The sequence below is a fragment of the Coregonus lavaretus genome, assembly GCF_964263955.1.
Source record: "Coregonus lavaretus genome assembly, contig: HAP1_SCAFFOLD_331, whole genome shotgun sequence".
Classification (NCBI taxonomy): Eukaryota; Metazoa; Chordata; class Actinopteri; order Salmoniformes; family Salmonidae; genus Coregonus; species Coregonus lavaretus.
In genome coordinates, this window is record NW_028162049.1 from 25292 (window position 1) to 46264 (window position 20973).

Sequence of the window (20973 nt, forward strand, 5' to 3'; positions counted from 1 at the left end):
AGATCACATTGATTCAGTAATTGATTCAGAATACAGAATTGTTTGGATTCATACATGGACATGGGTGATTTAAATATTCTCATCTGATTATAAATGGATCAACAATGATCCCAGTTTCTGATTTGACTGGTTTGCCAGTACTACAGTTTACGTCAAGAGAAAAAGAGACACATTTACAGAGGATTGCAACAGCCAAGAGGTGATCAGGTAGCAGTAAAAGTCTGAAGCCTGAGTGTCAGTCTGTATGTGCCATCATGTCTTCTGTTTAGCAAGACCACTAACAGATCTGGGACCAGGCTTTTATTTTTATTTTTACAATAACTTTAAAAAAGGGGAATTGAACCAGATCATAGGCCTACTGGAAGACTGTTAATAACCCAGAAGCTCTCCATCAATATGTCTGAAATGGTTGAAATCATCTGTACCTACTGGTAATTATTGAGATATGATTTTGTACCAATCCCAAACCCAGGATAGAGGGGCTGAGTGAATGTGGTCTGGACTCTGTGGAGGAGGGTCATTGTGTCAGAGACACTGTAGAAGGACAGAGTTCCTGCCCTGTGGTCCAGGTACACTCCTACTCTGGAGGAGCAGGGGACAGATATTTCTGTTTGATTAGCATTGTGCCAAAACCTACAATGGGGGGATAGCACTCCAAAGTACAGGACTGACTGTTACCTAGAAATGTAGACTCTGGGACCTTTCCTTTCCTGATGATCCCTTTATATGACACTGCTATTTCAACCCATCCACCGCTCCACTCTACCTCCCAGTAGCAGACTCCAGACAGGCCCTCTCTACACAGCACCTGTCACCAGTAGGAAAATCTCTCTGCATGGTCAGGATAGGGCTGAGCTTTATCAGTGGCTGTCACCTTCCTGTTTCCCTCAGACAAGCTGAGTTCTGGATGAGCTGTATTCAGATCCAATGTCAGCTGGAGGACGTCTGACTGATGAAGAACAAAACCCAATAAGTAAAAGAAAGAACATGTATGTTGTCTTTGAGAGGGTGTTTGAATATCACTTACAGAGGGACAACTCTTCTTTGGTCTTCAGCTAAGGAGACATTTCGAATTCTGTCACTATTAAAAAATGCAACTTCATATCACATGTAACAAGGCAGTTGAGTTACCTGGAGGAAATGGATGTGATCCTCTGTGTGTGAGAGCTGCTCCAGCTCAGTGCTTCTCTTCCTCAGCTCAGCTATCTCCTGCTCCAGGAGTCCTTCAGCTTGACTCACTTGAGCCTTCTCTTGGGCTCTGATCAGCTCCTTCACTTCAGAGCGCCTTCTCTCAATGGAGCGGATCAGCTCAGTAAAGATTGTCTCATACTTACTAACTTCTGCCTGTACAGAGCACTGATAACTCACAGAGAGAGAGGAGGGAGTCAATTTCCACTGTTCCTGGATTCCGGACAACCTGTTCCCCAGTGTTGTCTTGGTACTATTTTCACATGTGTGTGGTAAAATTTCACAACTCTTAGAACAAAACTCATCACAGATCGTCAAAAAGGCTGTTACTTTTTTCTTCAAACTTGAAGCACATTTTCAATTGACTAAGTACAAAACACAAAACCACACAGTAACATTTTCACCAAACCTAATCAGTGTTTCATCTAGAAATACCTTTCATATAAAGTAAATGCCTTTCACAATGCAATACTCACAATACTTTTCATATGATTCTCTTCTCATTTGTTTAAATACATTTGACCATCACTTAATCTAACTGCGCTTAATGGTTAATCACTTAACCAGGGGTAACTGTAGTTACTAGAACAGCGCCGGAAGAAGATGGCTGCCGTTTTACAGCCCTCTAACCAATTGTACTATTATGTGTGTTTTTCCGCGTTATTTGTAATTTATTTTGTACATAATGTTTCTGCCATCGTCTCTTATAACCAAAGAGAGCTTCTGGATATCAGGACAGCGATTACTCACCTCGCGTTGGACGAACACTTTTTCTTCAACGAGGCGTTCGCGAAGGATATTCTACAGACTCCCGACAAGGCCCAGATCCCCGTCATTCGCGTGAGGAAGAGACGGAGATATCGTGGACGCAGATCCGGGTGCCTTGTAAGGATCCGACGGCGAACGAGTAAACTGCCTCACCCATCAATCCTATTAGCCAACGTTCAAGCTTTGGAGAATAAAATGGACGATTTAAGATTACGGTTATCCTACCAACGGGACATTAAAAACTGTAATATCTTATGTTTCACGGAGTCGTGGCTGAACGACGACAATGATAACATTCAGCTAGCAGGCTATACGCTACATCGGCAGGACAGAACGGCAGACTCGGGTAAGACGAGGGGTGGCGGTCTCTGTATATTTGTAAACAACAGCTGGTGCACAAAATCAAATACTAAGGAAGTCTCAAGGTTTTGCTCGCCTGAGGTAGAGTATCTTATGATAAGCTGTAGACCACACTATTTACCAAGAGAGTTTTCATCTATATTTTTCATAGCTGTCTATTTACCACCACAAACCAATGCTGGCATTAAGATTGCACTGAATGAGTTGTACAAGGCCACTAATCAACAGGAAAACGCTCATCCAGATGCAGCGCTCCTAGTAGCAGGGGACTTTAATGCAGGGAAACTTAAATCCGTTCTACCTAATTTCTACCAGCATGTTAAATGTGCAACCAGAGGGGAAAAAACTCTAGACCACCTTTACTCCACACACAGAGACGCATACAAAGCTCTCCCTCGCCCTCCATTTGGCAAATCTGACCATAACTCTATCCTCCTGATTCCTGCTTATAAGCAAAAACTGAAGCAGGAAGCACCAGTGATTCGGCTAATAAAAAAGTGGTCAGATGACGCAGATGCTAAGCTACAGGACTGTTTTGCTAGCACAGACTGGAACATGTTCCGGGATTCTTCAGACAGCATTGAGGAGTACACCACATCAGTCACTGGCTTCATCAATAAGTGCATCGATGATGTCGTCCCCACAGTGACCGTACGTACATACCCCAACCAGAAGCCATGGATTACAGGAAACATCCGCACTGAGCTAAAGGGTAGAGCTGCCGCTTTCAAGGAACGGGACTCTAACCCGGACGCTTATAAGAAATCCCGCTATGACCTCCGACGAACCATCAAACAGGCAAAGAGTCAATACAGGTCTAAGATTGAATCATACTACACTGGCTCTGACGCTCGTCGGATGTGGCAGGGCTTGAAAACTATTACAGACTACAAAGGGAAGCACAGCCGCGAGCTGCTCAGTGACACAAGCCTACCAGACGAGCTAAACCACTTCTATGCTCGCTTCGAGGCAAGCAACACTGAAGCATGCATGAGAGCACCAGCTGTTCCGGACGACTATGTGATCACGCTCTCCGTAGCCGATGTGAGTAAGACTTTTAAGCAGGTCAACATTCACAAGGCCGCAGGGCCAGACGGATTACCAGGACGTGTACTCCGAGCATGTGCTGACCAACTGGCAAGTGTCTTCACTGACATTTTCAACATGTCCCTGACTGAGTCTGTAATACCAACATGTTTCAAGCAGACCACCATAGTCCCCGTGCCCAAGAACTCTAAGATAACCTGCCTAAATGACTACCGACCCGTGGCACTGACGTCTGTAGCCATGAAGTGCTTTGAAAGACTGGTCATGGCTCACATCAACAGCATAATCCCAGAAACCCTAGACCCACTCCAATTTGCATACCGCCCCAACAGATCCACAGATGATGCAATCTCTATCGCACTCCACACTGCCCTTTCCCACCTGGACAAGAGGAACACCTACGTGAGAATGCTATTCATTGACTACAGCTCAGCATTCAACACCATAGTGCCCTCAAAGCTCATCACTAAGCTAAGGATCCTGGGACTAAACACCTCCCTCTGCAACTGGATCCTGGACTTCCTGACGGGCCGCCCCCAGGTGGTAAGGGTAGGTAACAACACATCTGCCACACTGATCCTCAACACGGGGGCCCCTCAGGGGTGCGTGCTCAGTCCCCTCCTGTACTCTCTGTTCACCCATGACTGCATGGCCAGGCACGACTCCAACACCATCATTAAGTTTGCCGACGACACAACAGTGGTAGGCCTGATCACCGACAACGATGAGAAAGCCTATAGGGAGGAGGTCAGAGATCTGGCCGTGTGGTGCCAGGACAACAACCTCTCCCTCAACGTGACCAAGACAAAGGAGATGATTGTGGACTACAGGAAAAAAAAGAGGACTGAGCACGCCCCCATTCTCATCGACGGGGCTGTAGTGGAACAGGTTGAGAGCTTCAAGTTCCTTGGTGTCCACATCACCAACGAACTATCATGGTCCAAACACACCAAGACAGTCGTGAAGAGGGCACGACAAAGCCTATTCCCCCTCAGGAGACTAAAAAGATTTGGCATGGGTCCTCAGATCCTCAAAAAATTCTACAGCTGCACCATCGAGAGCATCCTGACTGGTTGCATCACCGCCTGGTATGGCAACTGCTTGGCCTCTGACCGCAAGGCACTACAGAGGGTAGTGCGTACGGCCCAGTACATCACAGGGGCAAAGCTCCCTGCCATCCAGGACCTCTATACCAGGCGGTGTCAGAGGAAGGCCCTCAAAATTGTCAAAGACTCCAGTCACCCTAGTCATAGACTGTTCTCTCTGCTACCGCACGGCAAGCGGTACCGGAGTGCCAAGTCTAGGTCCAAAAGACTTCTCAACAGCTTCTACCCCCAAGCCATAAGACTCCTGAACAGCTAATCATGGCTACCCGGACTATTTGCACTGCCCCCCCACCCCATACTTTTTACGCTGCTGCTACTCTGTTAAGTATTTATGCATAGTCACTTTAACTCTACCCACATGTACATATTACCTCAACTACCTCAACTAGCCGGTGCCCCCGCACATTGACTATGCAACGGTACCCCCCTGTATATATAGCCTCCCTACTGTCACTTTATTCTATTGTATATATAGCCTCCCTACTGTCACTTTATTTTTACTTCTGCTCTTTTTTTCTCAACACTTTTTTGTTGTTGTTTTATTCTTACTTTTTTGTTTCAAATAAATGCACTGTTGGTTAAGGGCTGTAAGTAAGCATTTCACTGTAATGTCTGCACCTGTTGTATTCGGCGCATGTGACCAATAAAATTTGATTTGATTTGATTTTGATTTGTATATGCCATGTACGCATGTTTGTGCATTTGTGTGGGTTTAGAAAAGGGATGTCTAAGCCAGAGAGAGACAGCCGTTTCATGGAACTGCTCAGCTTTCGTTATTAGATAATAAAAGTCTAATTCTTGGATTCACAGGCTCCAGTTTCTTGTGAGATATGTTTGAGTTGACTACTTCATGAGTCATATATATTTCTACAACAGCAGACGGCAAGGAACTGTTGTGTCTAATGAAGTCTGGGCCATCGTTGTTGACCATGTGGTAAACAGAGGCCTTACCATGGCAGAGGCTGCCAGATTAGTTCACCCCAATCTGAAAAGATCAACTGTCAATTCAATCATAAGAACATTTTCTCCAAGAAAACCGGTAAGTCTGCTGGATATGCACTACCATTACATTTACATTACATTTTAGTAGACGCTCTTATCCAGAGCGACTTACAGGAGCAATTAGGGTTAAGTGCCTTAAGGGCACATCGACAGATTTTTCACCTAGTCGGCTCGGGGATTAGAACCAACGACCTTTCGGTTACTGGCACAACGCTCTTACCCACTAAGCTACCTGCCGCCACAGACCAAAGCAATTGGAACTTAAACTGTTACAGTGAATGCATGGAAGGATGTGGGTTTGAGAGTGAAAAGAAACACAGATTTGTTAAAAACAAATTATTAAAATAAAGAGTAAAGCGGAGTGGTTTGTAATATGGCAGATCATATGAAGAGGGTGGACTTGAAGGGAAAGGTTGAGAGAAGGGGGAAATCCTTGAGCTGTCTGTGTGGGCTAGATCACCGGTCCATCATGCTGAGGATCATCTCAGGGGTGAGATCTCCGTTGGACGCAACCTCTGCTACAGGCAGCGCCACCCCTGCCTCTGCCTCCTCTGACTGCTCAACCACCACCTCTATGGCAGCCTGCTCAGCCTCTGGCTCATTCTTCACTATGATGTTCTCTATGGCACCTGTATTCTCATCCTCCACCTGGATGATGGCTGCTGCTGCAGCAGCCTTGCCCTTAGGGGTAGCCTTGCTAGCTTTGGCAGGTGAGGCGGGTTTGGGCGCATTCTTGGGGGGTCTACCGCGTTTCCTCTTCACGGGAGGCTCCACAGGGGCAGGGATAGGCTTGGTGGGTGGAGCCTGCTCCAACTCCATCTCCTCCTCCTCCTCTTCTTCGTCCTCCAGCAGTGCCGCCTCAGCCTCCTCATCCTCTTCATCAATGTCATCCAGCTCAGGATCAGCATTGTCCTCACTATCGTCGTCATCATCGTCCTTCCTTGAGCGCATCTTCCTCTTCCTCCCACCTCGTCCTATCTTGGGTGGGGTTCCATTCTCTCCTTCACCAGGATCCCCGTTACAGTTCTCTGCATGTCTGGCCATGGTGTTCCTGCGGGTGAAGGTCTTGCCACACTATGTGCACACAAAGGCAGTCGGCACAAAGTTGGGGTCATGGTAGCGCCGGAAGTGCATGTCGAGGAGCTGCTTCTGACGGAAGGTCTTCTCGCACTGGCTACAGGAGTAAGGCTTCTCTCCTGTGTGCGTGCGCCTGTGCATCAGCATGTGGCGCTCTTGTCTGCAGCAGTAGTCACACTGGTCACACTTGAAGCGTTTCTCATTTTTGTGGGACTTCTGGTGCTGGATGAGAGCATAGCGCTCGTGGAACACAGCATCACAGTAACGGCATTTCCTGCCCTGCTCAATGAACGAGTGCTGCTTACGCAGATGGACACCCAGGTCACTCTTGCGGGCGATAACTGTGTCACAGTGGGGACAGTGGAACTTGGCCACATTCTCTGTGTGCTTCTGCAGGATGTGCATCTTCATGGTTCCACTCTGGGTGAAACGGGCGTGGCAGATGTAGCATTCATATGGCTTCTCTCCCGAGTGTGTCCTCATGTGTCTCTTCAGCTTGTAGGTGTCTCTGCTGGCGTAGCTGCACAGACTGCACATGTTGTAATGCATGTAAATTCACATAACTTGTTCCAGTATTCTTCCAGTATGATCTACTGACAGTATACTCTTGTTCTACCCTCAGAATTGACAGAAGACCCCATGGTGGTGATCGTGTGCTGACCGACCAGCAGGAGTGGGCAGTGGTGGAAATGGTGAGGGCCAGGAATGACATACGTCTGTCTGAAATAAAGCAGGCCATTGAGGAGAATGATGACACCTTTGCCAATGTGTCATCCATCAGCCTACCAACAATCACCCGCCTTTTGAAGAGGCACCAGGTATCTATGAAACACATTTACCTGGTGCCTTCTGAGAGAAACAACTGCGGGCCGAGTATGTTCAGGTATAGCACTATATACTGTATTACTGTTGCTATTAATGCACATGCTACTTCACAATATCATAATGGAACTATACTGTAAAAAGAACTAACCAAAATATATTTTTAGAGGGTGATGGTGCTTGATGCTGCTGTGAACCATCACTAGTATATCTTTGTTGATGAAGCGGGCTTCAACCTGGCCAAAACTTGGTGCCGTGGGCGGAACCCTATTTGCCAATGGGCGTCCGTCCAAGTGCCTGGACAACGCGGGGGAAACATTTCCAAGTGCAGCAGCTATCTCTGAAGATGGTGTGGTAGGACGTAGACCATTACTTGGATCCTACCACGCTGCACACCTCATTGTGTTTCTCAATGAAATTGAGCAGGCCTGTCAAGGTGAAGGGGTCACCTATGTCATTGTGTGGGACAATGTCAGGTTCCACCATTCAGAGGTGGTTCAGGCATGGTTTCAGGTCCCACCCTGATTCGTGACCCTTTACCAGCCCCCATACTCTCCTTCCTCAACCTTATTAAATTATTTGTTTCATCATGGAAGTGGAAGGTGTACGATCGCCATCCCCATGAGCGTGCCACCCTCCTTCTGGCCATGGATGAGGCATGTGATGACATGTCAAGCTTTGATTCAACATGCCGAAAGGTTTCTCCAGCGGTGCATGAACAATGAGGACATTTACTGATGTGGATGAGAATTTATGGCCAAATGCTCAAGATAGGCTTCATGCTAATTAATGCGTGCTAAACATTATTTTATTTTCATTCATTTAATGTTTCATTTAATGTCTCACATCTAATTACAGACAGTACTGTATGTTGCAATTACATCAGAAAAATAAAAATAAATCCCCATGAATGATTGTAGAGGATGTCATCATTGATCACACCTTTGATTACACATTGGATAGATATCATGGAAATGATAGATTGTCAATGTTGTTGGGTAATGTAAGTGTATTGCCTAATGTAAACTGTAATCTACAGTACTGTAGCATATTACTTTCAGCACTTCTAAGGGTTATTTGAAACACTTATCTTGCTGTGATTTCTATTGGTAGTTAATGATATATTTTCAATTGAGTAGTTTTAAGTTGTTTTGGTGATTAAACCAATGCTCTCATTACATTTATATTTTGAATCAATGGTTGTGTGGTGAGAGATGTTTCCAATCCAAATGAATGCACAATGACAGGTTTTGAATGAAAGACTGGCTGCCTTACAAGCGTGACCAGCTAGGAGTTGTATACTAAGAGTTGTGAAAATGTACCACCTGCTTGTGAAAATAGTACCAAAGTGATTAAAACAAAACCGTAATAGGATTTTTTTGGGGGGGATGAATTGTTAATTGATTTTCAATAAGGAACACTGAGGGAAAACACAACAGAAGAAAAAGGGGGGACGCAACCACTACAGTGAGGGAAAAAAGTATTTGATCCCCTCTCAAATCAGAAGGATTTCTGGCTCCCAGGTGTCTTTTATACAGGTAACGAGCTGAGATTAGGAGCACACCCTTAAAAGGAGTGCTCTTAATCTCAGCTTTTTACCTGTATAAAAGACACCTGTCCACAGAAGCAAACAATCAATCAGATTCCAAACTCTCCACCATGGCCAAGACCAAAGAGCTCTCCAAGGATGTCAGGGACAAGATTGTAGACCTACACAAGGCTGGAATGGGCTACAAGACCATCACTAGGCAGCTTGGTGAGAAGGTGACAACAGTTGGTGCGAATATTCGCAAATGGGAGAAACACAAAAGAACTGTCAATCTCCCTTGGCCTGGGGCTCCATGCAAGATCTCACCTCGTGGAGTTGCAATGATTATGAGAACGTTGAGGAATCAGCCCAGAACTACACGGGAGGATCTTGTCAATGATCTCAAGGCAGCTCGGACCATAGTCACCAAGAAAACTATTGGTAACACACTACGCCGTGAAGGATTGAAATCCTGCAGCGCCTGCAAGGTCCCCCTGCTCAAGAAAGCACATATACATGCCCGTCTGAAGTTTGCCAATGAACATCTGAATGATTCAGAGGAGAACTGGGTGAAAGTGTTGTGGTCATATGAGACCAAAATGGAGCTCTTTGGCATCAACTCAACTCGCCGTGTTTGGAGGAGGAATGCTGCCTATGACCCCAAGAACACCATCCCCACCGTCAAACATGGAGGTGGAAACATTATGCTTTGGGGGTGTTTTTCTGCTAAGGGGACAGGACAACTTCACCGCATCAAAGGGACGATGGACGGGGCCATGTACCGTCAAATCTTGGGTGAGAACCTCCTTCCCTCAACCAGGGCATTGAAAATGGGTCGTGGATGGGTATTCCAGCATGACAATGACCCAAAACACACGGCCAAGGCAACAAAGGAGTGGCTCAAGAAGAACCACATTAAGGTCCTGGAGTGGCCTACCCAGTCTCCAGACCTTAATCCCATAGAAAATCTGTGGAGGGAGCTGAAGGTTCGAGTTGCCAAACGTCAGCCTCGAAACCTTAATGACTTGGAGAAGATCTGCAAAGAGGAGTGGGACAAAATCCCTCCTGAGATGTGTGCAAACCTGGTGGCCAACTACAAGAAACGTCTGACCTCTGTGATTGTCAACAAGGGTTTTGCCACTAAGTACTAAGTCATGTTTTGCAGAGGGGTCAAATACTTATTCCCCTCATTAAAATGCAAATCAATTTATAACATTTTTGAAATGCGTTTTTCTGGATTTTTGTTTTTTTATTCTGTCTCTCACTGTTCAAATAACCCTACCATTAAAATTATAGACTGATCATTTCTTTGTCAGTTTGCAAACGTACAAAATCAGCAGGGGATCAAATACTTTTTCCCCTCACTGTAACATAACAGTATGATATTCTAATGAGGCAACCACTAACATTACAGTATGATATTTTAATGAGGCAACCACTAACATTACAGTATGATATTCTAATGAGGCAACCACTAACATTACAGTATGATATTCTAACGAGGCAACGACTAACTTTACAGTATGATATTCTAATGAGGCAACCAATAATACTACAGTATGATATTATAATGAGGCAACCACTAACATTACACTATAATATTCTAACGAGGCAACGACTAACATTACAGTATGATATTCTAATGCGGCAACCAATAATACTACAGTATGATTTTCTAATATTTTAACGAGGCAACCACTAACATTACAATGATATTCTGTCGAGGCAACCACTAACATTACGATATTCTAATATTCTAACGAGGCAACCACTAACATTACAGTATGATAGTCTAATATTCTAACGAGGCAACCACTAACATTACAGTATGATATTCTAATGAGGCAACCACTAACATTACAGTATGATATTCTAATGAGGCAACCACTAACATTACAGTATGATATTCTAATGAGGCAACCACTAACATTACAGTATGATATTCTAATGAGGCAACCACTAACATTACAGTATGATTTTCTAATATTCTAACGAGGCAACATCTAACATTACAGTATGATAGTCTAATATTCTAATGCCAGTGAGCAAATCTCCAATCTCCACCCTATTCCCTATGTAGTGCACTACTTTTGATCTGGTCAGAAGTAGCCTAGTGCACTACGTAGGGAACAGGGTGTCATTTGGGCCAGAGTCAGTAACTCCCCTGGGTATGAATTCTCTCTCTATCTTATCTGTCTTCTATATTATGTTCTCCTCTCCTCCTCTCTTCTCTCCTCTATTCACTCTATTCTATCATCCACACCACATGCCAGCTTCAACACAGTCCATTTACAAGTTAAAGACACACCTTGGAATAAATAGCAAAGGAAAACTACTAATATGATGTATTTTTTATTTCCCATCACCATGAATCATATTTAATAACTGAACAGTAGCAGACCTAACTTCATCTGTTCCTGACTCTAGATAGTGGATTAAAAAGACCATCAATCTCCAATTATATTAAAGTACAATGCTGAACATGACTGATATGCTGAGTGGCAAGTCAAAATATCTGCTGTTTTTATTGTTTGGTTAATAGCACCACCTGCTGGACAGGTTTAATGTTGCTTGACTGAGCAGTATGGGAGAATAAAAGATGCCAAACTTAGGGTCGGTTTCCCGGACATCTCCATTGAACATGCTTTTTAGTCTAGGACTAGGCTTCATCTGTGTCCGGGAAACCAGCCCATATAGTTCAATTAGCAAGTAAGTAACACTACCTGTTCCATGATACTGAGGAAAATTACATTGAGACAGAGAACCAATTGAGAAAATATTTCAATGGTTCTGAATGACAACCAACATACATTAACAGCATACATCATGATTAATGTAAATGTAGCCAATTAAAACATTGCATTTGATAAAAATACGTTAAGTTTTAATTAAACTCTGAAGATTAAATCAGTCAGACAAAAATAATTGTACAGAAAAACAGAGCATTATATCTGAGGACCATCACCACCAGCATGACTAGTACCTATGTGGACCCTACTACAGTTTAACCAACTCAGCTATAGACTACACCAGCATGACTAGTATCTATGTGGACCCTACTAATGTTTAACCAGCTCAGCTATAGACTACAACAGCATGACTAGTATCTATGTGGACTCTACTACAGTTTAATCAGCTCAGCTATAGACTACACCAGCATGACTAGTATCTATGTGGACCCTACTACAGTTTAACCAGCTCAGCTATAGACTACACCAGCATGACTAGTATCTATGTGGACCCTACTACAGTTTAACCACATCAGCTATAGACTACACCAGCATGACTAGTATCTATGTGGACCCTACTACAGTTTAACCAGCTCAGCAGTACCTTGTGAAGAGAGATAAAACCCAGGATAGAGGGGCTGAGTGAATGTGGTCTGGACTCTGTGGAGGAGGGTCATTGTATCAGAGACACTGTAGAAGGACAGAGAACCTGCCTTGTGATCCAGGTACACTCCTACTCTGGAGGACTGAGGGCCTGATACTTTAGTCACAACATTATTGTGTCTGAAACAATAACCACCACTAGAGCACACTAAACTCCAGGACTTGTTATTGTATCCAAATCCACCACCTCTCCCTGTTCTGCTGATGTCTTTATATGAGACTGCTGTAATAACACACACCCCACTCCACTCCACCTCCCAGTAACAGCGTCCAGACAGACCCTCTCTACACAGAACCTGGTAGGTGTTTGTGAATCTGTCTGGATGAACAGGATATGGTTGGACTTGGTCTGTACGTGTCACCTTTCTGTTCCCTTCAGACAGAGAGAGGCGTTTGTGTGCTGTGTTTGGGTCCAGTGTGAGCTGACAGGAATCTGGGAGAAGAGCAGAGCAGAGACCAATGAGGGGAGTTAGAACAATAAGTTAAGTCAGATACTGAATCTACCCTGTCTTTGATTAGAGCACAGCAGAGATCAAATCAGAGAAATATGAGGAGTCAGATAGATACCCAGTCTTTGATTAGATCTACTATTGCTATATATTTCTAGAGGGATTGTTAGGAGTGTCAGTAAAAAGAGACTGTTAGTTACTTCAGAATAACGAGACTCACATTGTAAGAACTGTTCTCTGGTCTTGGGCTCTGGAGGCAGTACAACCTCCACTATATTCACTACAGACACACAAACACATTCACAGAGAGAGGGAATGTTATCATCACACCATATTCCACATGTATATGACTAGTAGGGAACATTCAATGGTCTAAAGTTGATGTTCTTATTATTTTCAACACACCTGTAGTGGAGATCTTGGTCCATTCTCCTTTAAGGACGTCTTCTAGTTTCTCTCTCAGTTCAGACACAGTCTTACTCACATCTCCAAAGTACTGAAGAGGACGGACAACGATGCTGGGTAAGTCTGAAGATACACTGGTACCGGAGAGAGACTGATAACTCTAGAGACAGAGAGAGAGAGAGGGAGCGAGAGAACAGAACCAAATGATTGAGAGTTTCACATTGAGTTTTAGTTTCATATCACATGTAACAAGGCAGTTTAGTTACCTGGAGGAAATGGATGTGATCCTCTGTGTGTGAGAGCTGCTCCAGCTCAGTGCTTCTCTTCCTCAGCTCAGCTATCTCCTGCTCCAGTTGCTCCAGGAGTCCTTCAGCTTGACTCACTTGAGCCTTCTCTTGGGCTCTGATCAGCTCCTTCACCTCAGAGCGCCTTCTCTCAATGGAGCGGATCAGCTCAGTAAAGATCTTATCACTGTCCACCACTGCTGCCTGTGCAGAGCTCTGTTAAGAGAGAGAGAGAGAGACTGACTTGTCTTACTTTAATGAGCCATCCTCATTACACTAACACCCCCCCTCCTAAAAACACATAGCGTGCCACCACAACCTCCACACAATCACATTATCCAGTACCCAACACCACAGTACAATACACCATCCAGCACCACATTCCAACCGTCCATCCAACCCCTCCTCTCCAGCCGTACAGACAGCCCCCCTGAGCCCCCATACCTCCTGAAACATCTCCACACTGTTGATCATTTTGTACAACTCAAACTCAACCCTAAGGCGTCAACAGTAATGGCATTACCCTGGCAACACAGAAAAACCATGATGAACAGTCTGTCATTGCAGAAAACGGACACCTCTCCCCAACTCCCAGGTCAACCCGAGCCAACCAGCTATTGGTGTCCAGGGCTCCATGTAATACCCTCCACTGGAGGACCCCTGACCTTTCCAGCACTGGGAGCTTATAGAGCACCCTCCACCTATACCCTGCCATGCTCTCAGCCCCCACAACCCCCTGCCACTGATGCCCCTTCACTCCCGCTAAGCTCCTGATGTGTCTAACCTTGACACTGAGGGTGTACAGCACCTTACCCCCCACCTCCTCAAACTCCCCCAGGCTCAGAGTGTTAAAAGTCAGTAAGTCCTCCGGACTCTCCTGCCAGTCCCCAGTCTCTGCTGTCACTTGCAGTGGTGGAAACGGTGGTGGCACCTCCTCAGGCTGCTCCAGCCCCCTCCTCACTGGGTCAGGCAGAGCCTCCTGGACCTCCCCCATGACTCTCTCCAGCAGCCTAAGAGACGTTAGTCCCGCCTGCTGTGCTGACTCTTGTGGGGTTTTCCACCCCCCGGCAGCCGCAGGTCTGCTAGTCTCTTGATGCCTGCTGCCATTAAAGGTCCCTGCAGGATGGCTGAATGAGTGGACCTCAACAGGATCAGTGGGTTGTGGAAGATGGGCTCCTCCCATACCCATGGCCCAGGCACCACACCCCCCTCTGGTGTGGGCCTCAGCAGCTGCCAGGCCCTCAGTACTGCAGCATAGAAATCAGAGACCCCTGCTGTATTGAGTCTCTCCGGCCGCATGGTCTCTCCTATCATTGCTACGCAGACGATACACAATTAATTTTCTCCTTTCCCCCTTCTGATAACCAGGTGGCGAATCGCATCTCTGCATGTCTGGCAGACATATCAGTGTGGATGTCGGATCACCACCTCAAGCTGAACCTCGGCAAGACAGAGCTGCTCTTCCTCCCGGGGAAGGACTGCCCGCTCCATGATCTCGCCATCACGGTTGACAACTCCATTGTGTCCTCCTCCCAGAGTGCAAAGAACCTTGGCGTGACCCAGGACAACACCCTGTCATTCTCTGCTAACATCAAAGTGGTGACCCGATCCTGCAGGTTCATGCTCTACAACATTCGCAGAGTACAACCGTAGCTTACACAGAAAGCGGCACAGGTCCTAATCCAGGCACTTGTCATCTCCCGTCTGGATTACTGCAACTCGCTGTTGGCTGGGCTCCCTGCCTGTGCCATTAAACCCCTGCAACTTATCCAGAACGCTGCAGCCCGTCTGGTGTTCAACCTTCCCAAGTTCTCTCATGTCACCCCGCTCCTCCGCACACTCCACAGGCTTCCAGTTGAAGCTCGCATCTATTACAAGACCATGGTGCTTGCCTACAGAGCTGTGAGGGGAACGGCACCTCCTTACCTTCAGGCTCTGATCAGACCCTACACCCAAACGAGGGCACTACGTTCATCCACCTCTGGCCTGCTAGCCCCCCTACCTCTACGGAAGCACAATTCCCGCTCAGCCCAGTCAAAGCTATTCGCTGCTCTGGCACCCCAATGGTGGAACAAGCTCCCCCACGACGCCAGGACAGCGGAGTCACTGACCACCTTCCGGAGACACTTGAAACCCCACCTCTTTAAGGAATACCTGCAATAGTATAATAGTTATCCTTCTACCCCCCCTTTACTACCACTGTCTTTTGTCTAAACTAACACCTGAATTATTTCACCTGCTAGCACTGACTTGTTTAAAGAAATGTACTTATTGTGATCGAGATGTAGTTGTCCCACTGGCTATCCTAAGTTGAATGCACCAATTTGTAAGTCGCTCTGGATAAGAGCGTCTGCTAAATGACTTAAATGTTAAATGTTAATGAAGAGCTGCTGATCCAGCCCCAAACCACCAGCCCTCCTCAACAGAGCACATGCTGGTTCCCTCCAGCCCACCTCCGTACGGTACAGTAGCCTCTGCGCCACTTTGAGTCAGAACGATGGAACTGTCCCTGGTGAATGCCCCTCCCTACCCAGACTGGCCTACTGAGCCCTCCCCACACCTTGACCATACATGAAGCCCCAGCGTACAACATTTGAACACAGGCCACAAAATTCTCCCCACAACCAAAACAACACATAGAACAGATATTCATGGTCCACCCTATCAAAGGCTTTCTCCTGATTATGAACAGATTGTCTGTGATTAGGTGTCCTGATACGCAGTTACCCGTCCATCTTATAGTCCACAGAGCAATGCCACAGGCCTCCAGTTCTTTATGTCGCTCAAATCCCCTTTTTTGGGCAGGAGAGTCAAAGCCTCCCGTCTACAGCTTAGCGACAGCTCCCCCACCCCGACGCACTCACACAACACACGTCCTGTCCAATAATTTCCCAGACCTTTTAAAAAAAAATCAGAGGCAGACTGCCTGAGAGACGGCAACTGAGAGTTTGTGAAAGGCCAGGGAAATGTCAATTCTCTGTGACAGAGAGAGTTTGGAAAGGTCTGTGAGCAGAACGTGAGAACAACCAGGATCACAGAGTTATGCCCTCTATAAATCAGAGTACAACTCCACAGCCTCATCTCCCCACAACAGAAGTTACCCACCCATCAGGCTCCCTCATCTCCCCACAACAGAAGTTACCCACCCATCAGGCTCCCTCATCTCCCCCACAACAGAAGTTACCCACCCATCAGGCTCCCTCATCTCCCCACAACAGAAGTTACCCACCCATCAGGCTCCCTCATCTCCCCACAACAGAAGTTACCCACCCATCAGGTTCCCTCATCTCCCCACAACAGAAGTTACCCACCCATCAGGCTCCCTCATCTCCCCACAACAGAAGTTACCCACCCATCAGGCTCCCTCATCTCCCCCACAACAGAAGTTACCCACCCATCAGGCTCCCTCATCTCCCCACAACAGAAATAGACAGACATGTCCCTATATCCCAAAACAATGGCAGTCTGAAAGTTCTAAGAGCAGTCTTTTATTTAACCAGTTTACCATTTATCTACGACCATTTGCCTTTTTGTGGATTGTTTACATTTAGTTTACATTTACATGTGAGTCATTTAGCAGACGCTCTTAATCTAGCGGTTAAGAGCGTTGGGCAGTAATCGAAAGGTGGCTGGTTCGAAATCCCCGAGCCGACTAGGTGAGAAATCTGTACCCTTGTACATCGACAGATTTAGGCACTTAACCCTAGTCGTTCTGAATAAGAGCGTCTGCTAAATGACTCACATGTAAATGTAAACTAGGCCTCTGTGAAAGCGTGGCAATAACTTATTAACTTTACATTATTCCCAGACAGACTCCTCTGAAGGCAGGCAGGCAGCACACTCCTGAAAACTAACTGCTCAGCAAAGCAAAGGCTCTTTTGAGAGCTACCAGATTTATATAAAAAAAGCTCATTTTCAGTGTGTGTCCAGTGTCTGTTTATATGTTAAGGGGGTGTTACTTTGGCAGATAATGTCACCCATCTAAATATATATATTATTTTTTATATAATTAACTAAATGTATGGTGTTTTTGGTTTATGTCAGTTTCATTGTTTGTTATGCTATGAATTGTTATTTTATGGTTGTAAGTGATGAAATGAACTAGAACATTTTATATTTAGCAATTTTGAGTAATTACTACTTTAGTAAGGATACACTTAGTAAGGATATAAACTTTATTCAGTACTACTGCAGTTGCTAAATAATTCCAATAGATGGCAGCATAAGACCACGAATGACAGCATAAGACCCTCACAGGAAAACTCCTGCCTGAGCTTTTTACTGTCCCTTTCCACACTGCTAATGCAAGAGGAAGGACTGAAAACACATTACTGTGAAGTAATATAATGATGATTCATGTTTATTATTACCTGTTTTTATGCTCATGTTTTAAAATTATACCTCATTACTATAACGATTATCAAAAAGCGCGAACATTAATTCAGTCACCTCTGGTCGACAAAAATTTATTTATCTAGTACATTCATTGTCAAATTCATCAACCAGCACAGAGACACTCTGCCTTCTCGAACAAGTAGCCAACTCAACAAGCCCCGCAAAAAGCTTGTGCCGTCAGCGGCAGCGAGCACTCTGCCTTCTAGCACAAGCGAGGGGCATGTTGAGGTACATTTTCTAACCGCGATGGTTGCATGATTTATTGGTGGGTTGGAATATATGAGATATTAAGATGATGTCATAATGCATGTTTACTAGGGTTGAGGTTAGCACATCTGACTAGTGATTATTTGGCCGGGGTTCAATACCTGCTAGAGTTAATATTTAGTTGCTCTCCCAAAAGCAACACAGGCCTAATACGAGATATATAGCTAACTGTAAAGTAATGAGTGACCTTTTTAGAAAATCATAGGACATAGTCTTTGGTTGCATGCTATTTTATGCTTGTAGCCTATAACTGATGCTTTGTGGTTTTATGCAGCCATCTATTGGAAACATTTAGCAATTAAAAGTTATTAATTCACGTAAAGACATTGTTGAGGCAGCTGAGAAATAAAGTGTATTTTTCTTATAAATTCTGGAGATCAGTCTCAAACCTGCCCCACCTATGACATGCCAATTGCTGGACTTTCACATAGAGGTTACTAGGTCACACCCAGTTCAAACCACATAAAAAAAAGTGTTGTTTATCAAGTGTTCTGCCTTGTGTAGTGTATTGACAATATGATGGTGTTAAATGTTGTTTAAATGGAACTGAAAGAAGGTTGATTGTTGCTATCAAGAGGGAAGGTTTTAGCGTGACGTCACCTATGACAGACAGGAAGTGGGTTGTAAGATACGGGGATTGAACAGTAGAGGGAGCCAGTCAACTCTTGGGCTATATAAAGGGGGGAGCAACGACGGAGTGTTAGAATACAGCAAGATTTATTTGGGTCTGGTTCTCCGGACATTGTGTCCGTACTTACGCTGGAACCTCGTGGTTTGAATAAAGGCCTTTGAACACGATACAGCCTAAGCAGACTCCTTGATTGACGGTAACACCGACGAATAACCTACACTACAAATGGAGGCTCCGCTGAGATATTGATTGCATCGTTATTGGTCCCTTTCCTGGATTCGCGAGTTGACTACTGTCCAAGCCGGCTTTAAAGGTGAGAGATTACTCACAAAGAAATTTGGCCATTGGTTATCCCGCTTATTCATGAGTAGGGCTTTGACGGTGTACAGTTAAATGTACTTGGGTCGTTGGTGATGTAGGGTGTTGCTGTCGATTAGGAGTCTGATAATAATTATTCTAAAATTGTATAGATATCAATGGCAGATATTGGCAGAATGAAGTAAGGGAAATACGTATATAATTTTAGAGCATTGCAGGTTTAGATAAGCCCTCGTGACGAACGGGGCGACCAACAGGGTGGGCCAAAATCCTGGAAAGGCATTAGGAATTTCTGGGTCAGTCTGGGACTGGGGTTTGGTTGAAAATTTCTTGGGGATGGCTTACTCAACTTCTGTTCGACGGGATAGTTGCATTGGGGGGGATCGCTCATAGGAATAGTCATACCCACGGCAGAATAAATTTAGGGCAAACGAAACAGTAATCAATTAAAGACGCAATGCGGGATGTTCATTTGTGTAGTAGGCCGCAGTTGGCTAGAGGCTGAAGCTAAGGCTGGATTGGTTTGGGCCACGTGGTGCCTCGTGGCTAATGCTTGATTGTTTCAGGCCACGTGGTACATCGTTGCTAAGGCTAAAGTGTGAATCATGCTACATTCTACATGGTGGCTGAGGTGGATGCTAATGCTACATGCTAATTGTGTTTTGTGTCAGTGTACCTTAGGCTAAGCTAAATGCTAATGCTACATGCTAATTGTGTTGCGTGCTACATGCTAACGGATATCCTTAGAGGTCCACTGCGATGGATTCAAGCCTCTTAAACTTGTTTGTATGTAGGTGGAACTGAAAGTTCTACGCAAATGTGAGTTATGTTGTGTTATTGTCTGGCTATAAGTGTAAAATAGAGAAACTGAGGTAGGATGCTGGCGTTCTATTGGGCGTTCTATTGTGTAGTAAGCATGGGCTTGATTTGGATGTGCGCATGCGTGATTTTACAGGGCTAGAGCTACGACATGCGGTCGTGCGGAGCCTACGAAACAAAATGGTGGCGTAAGGTCATATGTTGTTTGGGGTTTCTTTTCAGGGGTTTAATGGCTACCGGAAAAGAAAGGTGAACATGACTCTTTTAAAATCGTTAAAGTAACTGTTATGTGAACGTTAAACTATTTGTAGAGATGTAGTAAATTTATAAATTGAATATATGTTGGCGAAGTATAATGCATTGATTTGAATGACGGATTAAAATAAAATTAAAATGTTTTGAGCGATCTATTTATTCTTGGGTTCGGGTTTTAAAATGTTTTGAGCGATTTATTTCTTCCTGGGTTCGGGTTGGTAGCAGAATATATATATTGAATGTGAATAAATGCTTGTCTGTATTGTTTTCTTCCCTTGTTATGTGAGGCTATAGAACGGAGCAAAGGAGAGAGAGGGGGGCTAACGTGTGCGTGACGTGACGTGACAAGGTGTGACGCAGGCAGAGGATCATTCAAAATCAGGCTAGTAGTTTTTTGTCTACAAATCTTTCCCTAGGATGTTGGATGTAATGACACTCTCTTAGACGCTTGGCAACGGACTGATCAGTGAATAAAAGTTGCAGTTTTGGGTCTCTGTGCATTACTGGGCCTGATTGGGGGGGTTCGGTTGGAAAGCAGGTACTGACATTATTCTGTGATATTGAAATATTTGGCTTCATATTAAACAATGGTTTATATTGGTGTGGTATTATTGTAGATTGGAAGTCTTTTATTCTGTGATATTAAAATACTTGGGTGCATATTGTTTTATTCTGTGATATTAAATACTTGGGTGCATATTAAACAATGGAATTTATTGGGGTGATAATGTGGTAGATTGGAATTCCATGTTGTTTGGATTGCTGTGGAAGTTGACTACTGGTATTCACTTTCCGGAGGGGTTAAGGTAAGTGGGTCCTAAATTGGTAAAATAGGTGTAGAAATAAAAATTGGTCTTAAT

The 20973-nt window shown here is 44.8% G+C and overlaps 1 protein-coding gene and 1 pseudogene across 2 annotated transcripts in view; both read right to left on the reverse strand.

The window, feature by feature from the left end:
- Positions 1–5908: 5908 nt before the first annotated feature.
- On the reverse strand, positions 5909–7085 carry LOC311116570 (transcriptional repressor CTCF-like; annotated as a pseudogene). Its single transcript has one exon. The product of its transcript is annotated as a transcriptional repressor CTCF-like (transcript).
- A 5120-nt stretch (positions 7086–12205) lies between these two features.
- LOC311116566 (tripartite motif-containing protein 16-like) overlaps positions 12206–20973 on the reverse strand; it is a gene marked incomplete at both ends in the record, with an annotated part of 31547 nt that continues 22779 nt past the window's right edge. The window contains 4 exons of the mRNA XM_084191646.1: positions 12206–12723; positions 12960–13019; positions 13145–13304; positions 13411–13644. Coding sequence (XP_084047772.1) covers positions 12206–12723; positions 12960–13019; positions 13145–13304; positions 13411–13644 — 972 coding nt within the window. The remainder of the gene's footprint in view (positions 12724–12959; positions 13020–13144; positions 13305–13410; positions 13645–20973) is intronic.